At 44.3% G+C, this 16,727-nt stretch overlaps 1 protein-coding gene across 2 annotated transcripts in view; it reads right to left on the bottom strand.

Moving 5' to 3' along the window:
• The window catches only part of RTN1 (reticulon 1), a 74,747-nt gene that overhangs the window by 6,059 nt on the left and 51,961 nt on the right, over positions 1-16,727 (bottom strand). For both annotated transcript variants that reach the window (XM_044436299.1, XM_044436300.1), the window contains 4 exons: positions 6,730-6,937; positions 5,098-5,236; positions 2,849-2,918; positions 260-306 (listed from right to left, as the gene is read on the bottom strand). In XM_044436299.1, the coding sequence (XP_044292234.1) occupies positions 260-306; positions 2,849-2,918; positions 5,098-5,236; positions 6,730-6,937 (464 nt within the window). The remainder of the gene's footprint in view (positions 1-259; positions 307-2,848; positions 2,919-5,097; positions 5,237-6,729; positions 6,938-16,727) is intronic.

Here is a 16,727-nt window from a genome sequence, read left to right as displayed (position 1 = left end):
ACACTTAAGATTAAGAAAATGTTCTCTGTTTGCCTTTTTTACATTTCATTTCCCCTTGTAATTCCTTGCATATTTTTCTTTATGTATACCTACTAACTTAGAATAATATTTTAGGTTTCTTAGGTTAACACAGTCATGCATCTAATCTATACAAGTTTATGCCATACCGAATGCTATAATTTTCAAGGGGCCGCAAGGGGTCCACCTTTCCAACTGAGAGGCACTGATGGAGCCAAGAATCACAAAACGTCCTACATACCTGGTACTTGTCGTATACAACAGGTAGAGTAAACATTGACACCACAGCTAGATAAAGGAAAAAGAAAAAGTGTTACATTCCTGTTATTCCTGCATCACTCCCACACTGTGGAATTTGCTCTCCCAAAAAACTATGCTTGGTTCTAAATGTCTTGGCTTTTAGAAAAATAAACTGTTTAGTGTTTTTAAGGTTTTTGTGTTTTAAATTGCACTCCACTTTGATGACTTCTAAGTAGATAAGGTGATATATGAAAGTTAATCAGAAATATTTTTTTTTCATACAGGCGTTACAGTGATCTGTTCATGCAGAGTGCTCAGGAACAATATGTTCCTCACTGAAAGATGCAAAATGAATAGATAATGAAGTTCCCATTTCACGGATGTGACACAAATGAAGTGGTGAGAAGAGATCAGGAGAAAGAGAGAAAGTCAGGTGAAGTAGGGTGAGGAAATTAAGAAGCCCGCTAAATGTCTGTGTATGGGATTTGACACTTGGGTTCAATGCAACCTAAAATTATCAGCTTGAGTTGATTCTTCCCATCCATCATCATGGATGGTGATTTTATAGCAGGGCTTTCTGCAGGAAAACATGTCTCCAGTCCTATCCAGGATGTCTCCTCAGATGGGAATGCAGGTACTATAGAGCCCCATGGGATTCTTCTGTAGCAAAGCTACAGCCATGAACCCCTGGATCGGGCCCCCGAGGGCTGTACCTTCCTTGCAGAGTCTGAGGAGAAGACCTAGCATCCGTCCCACCCTAGCATGCACCAGGTCCAGAACAAAGAGGGACATACCATAAAATAGTAGAGCTGGAAGGGGCCATGAAGTCCAACCCCCTGCTCCATGCAGCAGGTTAAAGCACCACTGACAGAAGGCTGTCCGACTGTCTCTTGAATGCCTCCAGAGTGGGAGAGCTCACAACCCGCCCAGGCAATTGGTTCCATCGTTGGACTACTCTAACAGTCAAGAAGTTCTTCCTGATGCTCAGCTGGAACCTGGCTGCCTCTAATCTGAGCCTGTTGTTCCAATTCTGTGCCCTGCACTCTGGGATGATTGAAAAGCAATCCTGTCTGTGTGACAGCCTTTCAAAGACTTTTCAAAGTCCCATCTCCACTCAATCTTCTCTTCCCGAGGTTGGACATGCCCAGTTTTTTCAACCTCTGCTCACAGGGCTTTGCTGCCAGGCCTGTGATTGTCTTTGTTGTCCTCCTCTGAACTTTTTCCAGTTTGTCCCAATCTTTCTTGTAGCGCAGTGCCCAGAACTGGGCACAGTACATGAGATGGGGCCTAACTAGTGTTGCACAGAGAGGAACCAGCACCTCGTGTGATCTGAAGCCACACTATTAATGCAACCCAATACAGCGTTCACTTTTTGCCATCACATCACATTGTTGACTCATATCCAGCCTGTGATCCACAACAATCCCAAGTTCCTTCTCCCTTCTAGGCCACCACCCAGAGGCAAAACATGTGCCTTCGAAAGCACAACAACCAGGCTATTTGGAAATAATAGATTCCCAGCTAGTGGAGCCTTCCCCATGAGCGCAGCTTCTTTCAGAAGGCTCTGATGTGCTGCAGCTGACTCTTGACAGGGCTCTGGAAGGCTCAGTTGATAAGCCTTCATCTGGGACTGACCATCCGTTTCAGCATCCATCACCTTGAAATAGTGCCTGCCTTGATGATACTGTTCCTTGCGCTGGTAACTCCTGAAAAGGTCCTGCTTTTAACATCCCTCTTTTCCCAGAATGGCAATATAATGCCCTGGACCTTTGCCTGCCTTCTGCTTTGAACTGCCCTTGCCTGACTGCTGACTTTGCTAAAAGGATACATCCCATAATTGCTCCCAGGCCTGAGCCTGACCTATCCGAAGCAGAGGAAAATGAGTGCAAAGCTACATTATGCAAATGGACAAGTTATTCCTTCACGGAGCCCGGTTTTATCTTCTCCAGTAGGGAACAGCCTTCTCTGGGGTGTCAGCTTTCCCATTGTCTCCCTACGTCCCCCTCTTCTCGAGAGATGCCTGGGATCTTAAGAATGCAAGGCAGTTTCCCTACCACTGAGCTACTATGCTCGCCCCCCACCCCCGAAGTGTAGAGAATGGATTTAGAATATGTTAACACAGCCATAATTTTGCTCATTGCAAATGGAATGGGTGGGGGGAGTTTGAGGCTGGGGACATAATGAGAAAATTCTCCTGAATGAAAACTTTCACCACCTTAGTGCACAATCCTATGCAATTTTTTTTAAAAAAAAAATCCTATGCATCCTACTGATCGCTGTAAGACTTTTCCCTGTGTAAACAGGCATAGAATTGCACTTAACCTGACAAGACAGACACAACAGCAGTAGGCTGCAACAGGAATATGGTTTTTGTTTAATTAAAAGATTTAGCAAGGAAAGGAGGCTAGAAATAATTGGCACTTTAAGGCAGTAGGCAATCTGTAGATCCAGCTATCTGGAGAGCCACAACTTTCATCCACCCTAGCCTGCAAGTTGCTCATTCTGAAGAGAGTGCATTTCAATCTAGTTGACAAAACTGTTTTGTGTTCCAAAATTTCAGAGGAAGGATCTTAAAAATAATTGACCTTACCCATTATCAGAAGAGTTAGGCCATTGAAGAGAGCGCCAACATAAGTCAACAGCCACATAAGTACTGCAAACTAAATTGGAAATATAATCAACGTAATCATTTTCACAAGCACACTTGGGCAGTCAACACAATGATAAATAATTCTGGAAAATTTCGCTTTAATCCTCATCCTGGCACTAAGTTAATACTGAACTATTTATGCAGGCTGTAGAGTCTCAGATTGTAGCTCAGCTGAAAATTACAATGATTGGTTTTATACTCTATTGTTTTATTAGTATTGTACCCCACTATGAGATTGATTGATGTAGGGTGGGTTGTAGATATTTTGACTGATAAAAACATACATAATTATTCTTTTAGCCAAACCTCTATAAAAGCAAATTACAAATTATTAGCACTTTTTAACCAACCTACAAACTGTGTATTTTGTTCCTTCCCAAATTTGGTATTGAGCATAGCATTCAATGTTGCAATACTCTCAACTTTCTTCTAAAATTGCAGAAACCAAACAAGTTTCTAGCTCTTAGAACTATGAATGTATGTTTTGCAATGGGTACATCTCAGAAGCCAGAGTATGTTGAACAGAATTTCCAGTGGCTGGAGAAAGGAACTTCCATGTCTTGTATAGTTTTTATCTCACATGCTACGGAAAAAGAATAATTCAAAATGAGCAAATATATGCTAACATATCATTTACAGAAGCTTCAGAATGGAGTTTCCCTTGGCATAAAAGGTGACATTTGCTTAATGCAGAATGTATTTATTTAAAACACAGAGTGTACCCAGCACTTTCCATCAAACCTTTGCTTCAGTTAACTGATTTACTGAGGCCATTTCCCAAGCATATTTTTCATTTCACACGAGGTTTAAAAACTCAACCAATAATTAGTTCATATTCACACATCCCCAAAATATAGAGGGTGCCAAAAATGTATACACATTTTAAGAAAGGAAAACCTGCCTTAAAAACTGTTGCATGGTGATGCTATTATTCATTTGATTAATGCCATCTTTTGAGCAAACGTCATACTACACACTGCTATCATAATTCAATTCAACTTTGAAAAGTAATACATAGATACCATCTCTTAAAATGTCACCCCATTGGCTCCATGGCTGAACGGGGACTAGAACCCAGATTTCCTGAGTTCCAGTCCCACACTCTGAACCACTACACTGGATCCCAAAGAGCCCAGTTTTGTGCCCTCAGTCTCCCATCAACCAAAACATACTGGGTGTTATTATTGAACAAGGATTCCCTTGTCTATTGCTTTAATTTTTCTTTTTGCCTTCTCTGATTTCACCACCACCACCACCATGCCCTGCATGCTGAACTTCAGGGCTACTCCATTGCCAAGCCTCCACTGGCTCCTTCCCTGCCTTAACTTTTCCATTCAAGCTGGCCACCATAAGAAGGTTGACACTTGAAGAACTGGTTTCTGAGTGTGATCTTTCCTTCTTTTTTCACCATCTCCTTCCCTTTGGTATCGTCTTTTAGAGTATAAGCATACAGGAAGGACACTTTGAGAGCTGCTTAAAGTTAAGCCTGCTCTCTGTCTAACTGTCTGTCTTGTGTGTGTGTGTGTGTGTAAATGGCTTTAAATAAACAAACCTTTTATTATTAATTTGCCCAATCCATTTTTAAAGGAACTAACCCAGCAGCTTAGGGGTGGTGAACTCCATAATTAAGTGCTGCATAAAGATCTCATGTTCTAATACAAGGGTGTTGAACCTCTCAGTCTGAGGGCCAAATTCCATTTTAGGAAGGCTCTCAGTGGCTGCATTCCCATGATTAGTGGATCCAAGGGGAAAATCATGAATGCATAAGGGGCAGGGTGTTCCAACCCCCCCCCCCAGCCAATTACCAGGGTATTTTAGCTTAAAGTTCTTACTGCAAGTAACTCAGCTTTACAAAAGGCAGTTAAACCTTTTAGAATGGGAAAAACTGCATGGGACAGGAAACTGCAACTGATGATTGAAGGGAAGGGGGTGTGGCCATCTAGAAAACCGTGGCGAGCCAGACTGGGAGCCACTGATTTGGCCCTTGGCCCTTTGAGGTTCTGCATCCCTGCTCCAGCGTCATGGGAGAAGAGGGAAAGGTTCTGTCCACATTCTACTCCATTCATAATTTTATAAATTCCTTGAATTTTTGAAAACCTTCCAAGTTCTGGAAACTCCAAAGATGTCCTGCTTTCCCCTGTCCACATTTTTCTCTCCCAAACCCTCCCTGTTCTTTGGTGGCCACATACCTTTAAGGAATCCACCAAGTCCTGGACCAGAAAAAGCCTCCGGAGCTCTTTGACTGTGCTGTTCACATATGACTGCAGGCAATCTGTGTATTTCTGAATCTGTTCCTGGGAGAGAGACATTTCCATTTCCAAGTAGCTTCTGTTGAGAAAGCACAGCCCTGGTCATGAAATCAGCAGGGATTTGCCGCATGGCCTCTTTGCCTTTCCTTCCTAGCTTTGTGTGGCAACTCCAGAATTTATATAGGACATGGGCCAACTCCAGAATTTCTTTCTCCAATGTGCACCTCCTTAATTGGTTTAAAACCATTTCTATACTGCCTTCCATGAGTTAATAAGAAAAGAAGGACACCTCGGTTTTGCTTTGCTTAAAACTTTTAAAGGTTTTTCATTTCATCCCATTGCATCTTTGGGTTCCAGTTTTTGTGAACTGCCTTGGACAGCTTTGGTTATTGGATGGTATATGCAGGAAATAAAATGAATACAGTAAGAGTGCGGTCCATAGGATTGGCCATTTCTATTTAGTTCAAGCATGGCTTTAAGTATGTGCAGATGATCATTATGCCAATCAGCATATGGAACAGCAGGGACTACCTCTGAAGAAAACAAGCCATTCCCTGGATTCCAGGATGTGACCATCCGTGGACAGTAGGACACCCCTGGTGCTGCCGATTTTTCACTCCATGTCCCTCAAAGTCCTTCTGCATCTACTCAGTTGCCTCAAAACACTTGCAGCACCTTTCCTTCATCACGTTTCTGGCCCCTCAGTGCCTGGTAGGCCATTCTGTGCCCTTTCTGGTCAGTCCCTGTTATTTGGCCCTTGGCTGAAGAAGTAGCTTTATTTGTCTTCCCAGGAGCTGGTCTTGAGAAACAGGAAATAATTCCCATGAAGCAGTGGAAACCCTCAGATCAGACAGCATACTTGGAAAGACAACAGCTCTCTCTCTCTCTCCCTCCCTCTCTCTCTCATTCTCTCTCTGTCTGTCTCTGTCTCTCTCTCTCGTACACTCCCTCCCCACTGACACCTGTCAGCCACCCCCCAAGCCAATGCCTCATTCTCTTCAGAACAAGGCCCTGGGGGGCACGGACCAAGCATTCTGGAGAGGGACCATCCCAGCCCTCCAGAGCAGCCGTTTGCCCAGCTTCCCCCTTGAGGATGCGCCAGAGCAGGGCAGTGGGGACTGCCACCTGCTGCCACCTGCTGTGGCAAAGTGGCCAGCGTGGCTCTCTGCAGAGCCCACCTGGGCCAGCTGGGTCATTCCAAGAGGTTCCTTTCTTGAAGCGTGACCTGGAGGAGGCGGCGGCGGCCAGGGCTCCACAGAGAAGAGGAAGGGACTGAAGCGGAACAGGATAACATCTGTCCTGCCTTAGATGGCATGATATCGTGCCTTCTCTGGGTAAACATTAAGGTGAGGAGGGTATTAGCATTCACAGCCGCTTGGATTGCCCAGTTGCCTTGAGATGTGCATAGGAGGTATGCACATTCCAGACATTCGGAGCTACCGAGGAGGATTCGGATTCGGTAGACCTTCCAATGGCAACCCATTTCCTGCTCTTGCGGACGGTTCCTAGGGAAGGAAAGTTTGAATTCCGTGCAAACTACAGTTCCCTTGGCAGGAGCTGCACCGTACTCACTTGAAAGGGTGGCCTTCGTCGGTTTTTTGAACAGCCTGTAGGACTGACTTGTAGATTCTGAAGCTGATGGTGGCCGAGAGAGCAGCTAACGCCAGGTAGGCGATCACGCTGACGACGCTGAACTGGGTCAGGGAAAAGAGCAACAGCAGGACGCTCCCGAATGTGATGCCCGTCTGCTTGATGTCGCGCCAGTACAGCAGGTCAATAGCTGGGGGAGGAAGGACAAGGCATGAAAGCCAGAGGTTGGAAGGCGGCCAGCCAGGGCTGCCATCGCGGATGCGAGCGTGCGATGCTCCTCGGCAAGGGGCGACAGAAGGCAAGGGAAGGCAAGAAAAGCCTGATCCTGTGCAAAGCGAAGCTGCCAAAGGCCACTGAAATCTGCACAGTTCGGTTCATTGTTAACCCAGAAGGGTCTGCAACCCTTTGCCCAGTAAAGTGAATGGGAGGGATCAGGTGCACATTTTCTGCGTAAGGGCAGGCAGTTAGTCTGAAGAAAAGGAACATTCCTGTGCTTGCTTGGGACACAGGTCCCCAGAAGGTGCGAGGAACAAATTGGGATAAAGTAGCAGGTGAAAATAAATAATTCCCAAAGGCCTGAGAAAAGGGAGTTTATCTATTCAGGCATTCAGTCATAAAGATCAGAAGAGACTACAAACGTGTGCAGTAAATCCCCCAGTACCAAAAATAACTGACTGAGAGCAAACGCATTTCAACCCAAGGTTATCTTCCATGTGCACAATGGTATCTGGAAATATTTATTTATTTATTTAAAACGTTTGTATACCATCCCATCACTGACGTCTCGGGACAGTTTACAAGAACACCAATAAAATAGGATAAAGAGGTAAAAGTAGCACAGCGTCCAATAATAAATATAAAAACAGAAATTAAGACAATTAACAATTAAAATAGTGGGAAAATAGAAAGGTTTTCACCTGGCGCCAAAAGGAAAGAAGTGTTGGGGCCAGGCGAACCTCTTGGGAATGCGTTCCAGTCGAGGCGCCACCACAGAGAAGGCCCTCCTCTGGGCAGCCACCCTCCTTCAAGGAGGGCTCCCAGAGGACCTCTGCCTCAGATCTCAAGGGGTGGGAGGGCAGATAGGGGAGGAGGTGTTCCTTCAGGTATCCTGGTCCCAAGCCATTTGGGGCTTTATAGGTCATCACCAGGACCTTGAATTAGACCCGGACAATTGGTAGCCAGTGTAAGTGACAGAGGACTGGCGATCTCTCTCTCTCTCTCTCTCTCTCTCTCTCTCTCTCACACACACACACACACACACACACACACACACACACACGAGGCTTATATGCACACATACATATTTTACAATCTAAATCTCACAAACCAGTTAACCAATATAATAAACTATAGTATCACCACTGATAGCAGCACAAATCCATGGACTTTGCCAAACCCATGCCAAAACGTATGTATGTCTGAATGTTACAAAAGTGGAACAGTTCTATATTCCACTGCAGATATAAAGTTCTAGGAACTGTGGTGCTCATTGAGGTGAACCTGAATGTTATTGGACTCTTCCCTTGAAGAAACCTGCACTGTGGAAAAAACAGCCAACCTGCTGATGGAGAGTTGGATTCACCAGGGCCATTCTACAAACAACTCCTTCCATCGGCACAACATGCCCCCACCTTAACTATGTACCTTCAACATCTTTTCTGGAAGGCTGGGAATCCTGACGACCCCCAAGTAGATTTGTAGTCACTTGGGAGGATTTCAGGAGGGGAAGAGAGGATGGCCAACTGGCCAACTTCTGCTGGGATGACATTACATTCATCCCTGGTTTTTAACTTCCTCACCCAGCATTCCATTAAAATGAACTCTATTGGTGACTTGGAGCTACGTACCCACAAATAAAAAATTAAAAAGTTTAAAACCTCAATGATTGTACAAACTACAACACAATAGTAGCAACACGTTCTGAAACAGCAGCAAAACTTAAAATCAGTAATGAAGAATTTGAGAACAATTTATGGATTCCCTATCCCCAATTGCCTAGAAATAAAAACACACTTGTAAGCAGCCTCTTAAATAGTAGAGAAAGCTTGGAGAATTCCACGCTATGGGTGCCACTACCCGAAAATGCTTAGCAGCTTGTGCTAAGCATTGTGCTTCATCACCAGAACCACGGCTTGCAACTCAACCGATTACTCAGACAACAGTAAAGCTGTCAAAAGTGGATTATGACTAACCCAGAACTGCCCAATCTCAGATTTTTATCACCTTGAGCTGAAGTCACCAAGGCTTGGCGGCACAATATTTTGTGCCTAGAGTCACTGCTGTTCTTTTGACAGCCAGGGCTGAATTACCCCTCTATGACCGTGGGGTGAATATGTTGCTCCAAGGTGCACACCAAGCTTGGCTCGTACTGGTATCTTCATAACAAATGCAGATTGTTCCTTCATTTATGTAGTTAGTGTTTTTTTTTTTAATCCTGCCTTTCCATCTTAAAATGGAACTCGCACAATGAGTAATAACCATCATAAAATAACTATCCATAAAACAAAAAATAACCACAAAAATCAATGCTGAGAACAGGCAGCAGCAAGAATAGAACAAAACCCTACTGAAAAGCATGTCTAACTATCATTTTCAGCTGGCACCTAAAGCACAACTGGAGCTTTATCATCAAAAAGGCTGTGTGCGGTTTACCAGCCGAGTGCACCTCCAGCAGCAGGGGAACGAGCGACTGAGCTGTGTCTCTGAAGACCAAAGTGCACTGGCAGATCCTCATGGTGCAATCTGAATGGTCCTTCAGATATCCTGGGGCTTAACTAAAGGAACGCCTAAAGGAACGCCTGCTTCCATATTTGCCCTCCCGCCCCTTGAGATCGGCAGCAGAGGCCCTCCTCCGGGAACCCTCTGTGAAAGATATTAGGAGGGTGAGTACCCGGAGGAGGGCTTTCTCTGCGGTGGCGCCCCAACTATGGAATGCGCTCCCCAGAGAGGTCCGCCTGGCGCTGTCATTTGTTTTTCGGCGCCAGACCAAGACCGTTTTATTTAAACGATGTTTTAATAATTGTTGATATTATTTATTGGTTTAGAATATTCAGCCAGGATGTATCCAGATTTTATATGTATATTTGTATGTGTATTTATTTATGATGTTGGAAGCCGTCCCGAGGCTTATGCGAATGGGACGGCATACAAAAAAAAAAAAAATCCAAATAAATAAATAAATAAATAACTGTTTAGGGCTTTAAAAGTCAAAAGAACCAGCACTTTGAACTGGGCTTGGAAGCAGACTGGAAACTAGTGAAGTGAATACATGGTTTTAAAAGAATGGTGCAGTGGTTAAGAGTGCTAGGCTGGGACTTGGGAGATCCAGGTTCTAGTTCCCGCTCAGCCATGGAGCCAACCAGGTGACTTGGGGTCAGTCCCAGACTCTCAGCCCAACCTACCTCACAGGGTTGGTGTGGGGATAAGATTGAGATGAGAAGGAGAATTATGCAAACCACCTTGAATTCCTTGAAAGAACAAAAGGCAGGATATAAATATAATTAATGGATTGATTAACAGTTTAGCAGCTACATTTCAATGTTCCCTCTCGTTCAACATGTCCCACCGAACCAGAGGCACTGTGATGCTCTGCGGAAGTTGCCTTTTTGGGCCCTGGTGCATCTAGCCCAGTATGGTTGACCCTGAGCAGTAGCATCCAGGCAGAAATGTCTGGAGACTGGCCCTAGAAGCCCCTGCATGCAGAGCAGGGGGTTATCCATGGAGCCAAAGCCCCACCTCAGTTCAAACACCACTCATCTAGGAAAAATTCTAGTAATAAGCAATCTATTAAATCACTGAAGCTTGCTGCCCTTTGTTGGCACTCAAAATCCTGCCACACAGTGTCTTTTTCTCCTGGTAAAGCTGCATTAGAATTGCGTGTGTGTAGCAGCATCCCAAACTGATGCGGACATCAGACTTCATGAACTGGCCTACCCAATCCTAGTGCCTCCAGACATGTTGGACCACTCAGCATCCATAATCCTCAGCCTGGAAATGATGGGAGCTGCTGTTCAATATATATCCAAAGAGCACCGGGTTGGAGAAGGCTGTGATAAGCCACTGAAATGGGCTTGGTAGGGTGTCAACCGCACAACCAAGCTGAGAAAGTAGTGTTAATGGGCCTCTAAAACCCTGCTGGGCACAAGCCATACAGGGACTTGTGGGTCAAAAGCGGAAAGCTAAGCTGTGCGCCTTGATGCATATGTGTTTTCAGGTCAGCTACTTTAGAAGTTTGACTGCTAAATCAATGCCTATCCAGATGACAAAACAACCCAGAGATCACAGGATGACTCACAGCTGGAATTCTAGCTTTATCACATTCATTAAAGAAATAATTGGCTAATGCAACAATGAGGCACTAGCATTTTTTCAATTGCCTCAGAAATAGCAGACACTTCATAATCAAAGCAGCTCCCAACTCGATCACGTCACCACTGTTTTTGCTGTCTTTCTGAAGATGCTTTTCACTCTTTGAAAGAGAAAAATTGTGTGTGTGTGTCTGAAGGAAAAGAAGAAAGAGGCGATTGTTCTTTCAAGCACATCAGTGAAGAGCTGACAGGTAATGGAAATACGTGGCGGGGATGTACATGCGGAGGAGATGGAAAGAAAGGAGCGAGAAGCAGTAACATCTCCCAATCAAAAGTATGAATAATGGAACAGCTTTTCGTATGCCTCCAGGCAGCATGTATCCTGCTGAAAGATGGCAGAATTTCTTTTTGTTCCTGGCTATTTCTGTTTGAGAAGCTTGCTATCATCAGTCTCATTTCTTCAGGAGCTGTGCATGTCAAGAACTTTCCCCTTTTATTTTCGTAATGTTTTGGAAAAGTCCAGAGGTGTTTGGATCTCTGCAGAGAAGATCTTAGCAAAGCTCTTCTGAGTTCCTCAGATGTTTTGACTGCAAGAGGAAATGCCAAAATATTGCTCTGTACCAAAGCTGGCAACATTCACTGCCAGTCTAGGGATGTATTGATCCCTCCCCTCAACCCAAAAAAGTCACTGGTTTTATCCAAACATTTTAGGTGTAGGACGCCTCTGAATGAGGACTCCTAGCACTACTGATCATAAGACCTCCTGCACCTATTCTGTCTTTTCCTCCTAAATGAATTTGTTTTCTGTTAAGAACAAAGATGGAAGAAGTGATGGAAAGCACAAGATGGTTTTGAATGGATGGGAACTTCAGGACACAGACATACATAAAATTACATATTCAAGGCAGGGTGATTGGTGGATAAAACTTAATCTGGAAGCACACACTCTTTGAAATTCCTCAGCTGTTTCACTGGGGCAAGAGCCCAACTGTTTGTTTTTGATTTCACTTTAGCAAAATCACAATGGTTCATCTCTGCAAAATTCTACCCGAAAATCCTCACAAACCAGAATTCTTGGGTGCTTTATTCATACTCTGTTCAGAGCTGCAGCACCATCAATTCATCTGCTAAAATATGTTGTCTGACGAATTAAAACTTTGCCTGAGTTAACTAGTTAACAGATTCCAAATGTGACTAATGTTAAAACAACAACCCTAACTCTTTGCAGAAAGGTTCTGGTATTGGACTAGGTCTGGGGACACCCCAGCTTGAATCCTCCATGTAGCCCCAAAGATCTTTGGGTGACCTGGGCCCAGTCATAATCTTTTAGCTTAACCTATTTCAAAAGGATAAAATAAGACAGAAACCCATGCATGTCACCTAAACCTCCTTGGAAAAAAGAGGGATATAAATGTAATGACTGATTTAATAAAAAAAAGTCCTATTCCTATCAGTGGGCAACACTCTTTTTTCCTGAGTTATTTTGTACGCAGTTTTTCTACATTGTTCCTGTGTTCTTATAAATCAATGACATGAAGAACTGATAGAACAGCGTAAGAACAAACACCTATTATACTTTCTAATCATTTCTAGTGCCTGCTTCTCCCTTTCCTTCCCTCCCTGCCTCATACTGTGGCCTAAATATACAGGAAAGCATCCTGCCTGATTATATCTTTGGGTATACGGAACCATTATTTCCAATAACTGCTCTTCTAGACTATCAGCTGGTTATTTGTGCCATAAATTGCAGAGTTAAAAAATCTGCAGCACAACATCAAATCAACACGAGCTCATAGAATAGTGAGTTGGAAGGGGCCAAGAAGGCCAAGAAGGCAGGACACCGTTACAGCATCCCACTCAGATGGCTGTCCAGCTGCATCTTGAATGCCTCTAATGTGAGAATGCCCACAACCTCGCTAGGTCATTGGCTCCATCGTCATACTGTTGTAATAGTCTGGAAATTTTTCCTGACACTTAGACAGAACCTGGTTTCCTATAACTTAAGTCCATTATTTTGTATCCTGCACTCTGGGATGACCGAGAAGAGATCCTGGCCTTCCTCTTTGTAACAGCCTTTCAGGTACTTGTAGAGGGCTATCACACCTCCCCTCAGTCTTCTCTCCCTGAGGCCCAGTTCTCCCAATCTTTCCTCACAGGGCTTTGTTTCCGGTCCCTGAATCATCCTTGTTGCCTTCCTCTGAACCCTTTCCAGCTTATCTGCATCTTTTAGAAACTCTGGTGCCCAGAACTGGGCACGGGACTCCAGGTGAGGTCTGACGAGTGCTGGCAAATTCTGGTCGTGCTCTTCCTCTTCCCTGGTCGCTCCGCTGCCTCTCGCCCAACAGGGACCCAAGCAACAGAATTGCTGAGATGGAGGACCAGGAGATGCCTGGTCTCCCTGCTCACTGGCCTATCAAAAGAGCAACGAGGGGGAAGAGGTTGAGGTGCCAGTGACAATGATGGGGGAAGGTGGGCTCACTCAGCAAGTTATCCCATTGTGGGTGCCTGACCCACAAGCCCCCCAAAACCTGGTGCCAGTCCTGCCTAACGCATTCAGCAGCATGATTCCTCCCTTAAGTAGCAGAGGCCAAGAAAAGGAGCGCTACTTCCGTCTATCACAAGTATGAACCTGTACAATAATAAATTATACGAAGCTCGGATATGCATTCTCATTGGTCAAAAGGGAAGCCGCAAATCACAGTGTATTCAACCATTACCTGGTCATATTTAGATAGGGTTGAATTTCTGTTGAGCTACTCAGACTAACAGAGTCTGTGTGCAATGTTTAAACATTCTTAACCTACTTTAGTTACACTGCAGATGCTCTCAATTTTACCACTTTAGCAAAATGTCATTGTTTTTCAGGCTGTTCAATCCCTGACAGAACTCTGTCCAGTTTCTATTTAGAAGCAACCCAATTTCCTGCTTTTTCAAAAACATCTCTCCTTGAAAATGAGAAGGAAAAGCATATTCCTTAACATATTCCAAGCAATCCAAGCTAAATGGAATTAAACAATCCATAATAAAATATATTTCATATGTTGCCAGTTCTACCTCCATGAATGTCTGAAATTAGCCTGTTTTTAGACTTCAAAGTGATTTCATTTATCAAATAAAGAGTGAGATCAATTTCAGTGAAATTAAAAATAAATTGCCAAATGCTCACCAACTCGTGTTCAAGTCAGGAAAATCAACGCTTGTCTACCAAACCAAAATGACTGCTCTTCAGAAAAAGTAAATGCACAAAGACCTTACTTTAAAAAATAAATAATCAGAGCATTACAAAGGCAGGATATCAATGTGAGCAATAAATAAATGTATCTTGATGCGCTGAACCATTGGTTGGTTGCAAACGAGAGGGCTTCAGCTCTAGCAAAGAACAGGCAGGCTGTCCTTTTTCTTTCATATTGGTAACTTGCCCACCAGCCAGAAATGTCTCCCAGTGATATCTGCCAAGAAGAGGTCCAGGCAACTGATACAGGAAGGTCTCTTAATGTGATAAAAGCTTCGGGAGGCTGGTTTTTCTTTTTTTAGCATGACAATGTGCACAATACAAGCTGCTTCCGCTTAGGCCCATCTGGGAGTTCTCGATGGCCCCTGCAGGATCCAGCACCTGTGCGACTGGGAGCCAGGCAAGGTGGGGACTCAGGAGCAGCAAGGCAAAGGCAACCTGTCATGTGAACTGGGTTTTTGTCCCTCTGCACATTCAAGGCCACAGACTATTCCTTTGCCAAAGTTCTTCATTCACCAGAGTATATCCAAAACCCCAATCAGCACAGAACAAACCTCTGACCATGCACAGAGCGGTTTGTTGAACCCTATCTAGTATTCACTAAGATGAACTCTCCTGTGTTCAAGCCCCATTCTTTTGGGAGCCCCTTTTGAAAGCAAGCGCACTTTTTCTCTCTATGTCGTCCCTCTAGTTGGCTAGCCCTCCTCTCCTGACACAGCGTCATGGAGTCAAGAGTTGTACCAACTTTGACTGGTTCTGAGAACTCCTTTCCCAGGCCCTCTCCCGACAGTTGTACATCTTGGTTATTCTCAAAGCGTGCCTCAGCTCCTGAAGAGAGCCACCTTGAGAAAAGCTCCTCCACTTCTCTCATCTCGAAGTCTGAAGCTACAAATTCCCAGCCCTCCCCTCCTCTGAGAAGTCCAGATTGGTGTGGCCTGGAAAGGCACACCAAGGACAACTGCCCCTCTCAGTTCCAAAAGTCTGTGGCCAACATTTTCAGGTCTACTCACGATCTTTCCTTCTACCTGAGAAAAAAGCAGTGGAGGGGGAGAATTTTCAGTGAAAACATACTGGGAAAGTAATGAATTAAATGGCCCCAACACCATGGGTCCTTTACTTCCAATTCCAGCATCCCATGGTTGCATTTTGTGAAACACACACACACACACAGAGTCTGGAGGAAGAAGTACGGAACTCCCCATTCTGTGTAATGTGTAGACTGGCCTTTTCTGCAGAAACTAGGAGCTGTCTCAGGTGCTGAATTTCACCAATATCTGAAAACAGCTCTCTGAAGTTAGAGACCTTGTCGCACATTATTCCAAATTCTGTTCCACAGCACTGCTTGCTCTTTGCTCCAGACTGTCCTTAGTCCATTGTTAGTGGAAGGGGTACAGTGCACTGGTAAAGTTAAATCCTAGGCCTCTCCAGGTCTGAAACCTTGGAAAACTTGCCAGACATTGCAGACAATCCTGCAGTAATGGGGGCGGTGATCTTTCTCCATATGAGGCAGATTTCTATACCGCATGTTCTTGAAGCTTCTCAGCTTGGCAAGAACAAGCCAGTTGTGATCTTCCATGTCTTATTTCTCTATCTCTGTAACAGAAAATCTGGAATCCAGGAACTCTGCAACCATCCCGATTTCCTTTCCAACAAAACCCGGACTTCCGACTGTTAAGACACTGAAAGACAAACCTCACAAGGGAACCATGAACCTCGAAAGTGGAAAAGTGGCCTCGGTGGGCCAGGAGAAGGCATCTAGTGTTGCAATGTCCTCACTGATGTCCAAAGACCTACTCTGCTGCTGCGTAAAGAGGCTGTTGCTTTGTATGGAGAACCTGATCCTAATCCTGAGGTCTCTCAGGTTAGTATTTGGATGGAAGACTTGAGTCCTGCATTCTGCAGGGGCTTGGACCGGATGGCCTTCTAAGCCCCTTCCAACTGTATGACTCTGTTCTCCACAAATAAGATGGTGGCATGTTCAACAGCAAAGGCCTGAAAGATGCATTTTGTTCTCTTCTTTGAAAGGCTGAGAAGCCATACCAACTGATTTCCAAGAAGCGACTTCCCCCAGAATGGCCAGGCGTGATGTGCATCCAGCTCCCAAAGCTTATGAACAGGCACGACTGTGAAGGAAAACACACACACACACACGGCCTCCCCATCTGGGTCATTCTGGAACAAGGTGCTTAGACTGAACGGGCTTTGCACTCGAGCAGCAGGAAATTTTCATGTCATTTTGACATAGACAAAATCCTGCCATGTTTGCACAAGACCCCCTTTTGAGCCACAAAGGGGGAAACAGGTACAGATTATACATACAGTTTTTTATATTGTTTTAATAATTGACATTTTATATTATACATTTATATTTTATATTGTACTTTTATATTTTGTTAGCTTTCCTGATGCCTGTTGTTGTTGTTAATAATAATAATAATTTA

This window comes from Varanus komodoensis, unplaced genomic scaffold (assembly GCF_004798865.1).
Source record: "Varanus komodoensis strain SLA01 unplaced genomic scaffold, ASM479886v1 scaffold3, whole genome shotgun sequence".
In the NCBI taxonomy this organism is placed as follows: Eukaryota; Metazoa; Chordata; class Lepidosauria; order Squamata; family Varanidae; genus Varanus; species Varanus komodoensis.
This window is presented reverse-complemented; position numbering and strand designations above follow the sequence as displayed.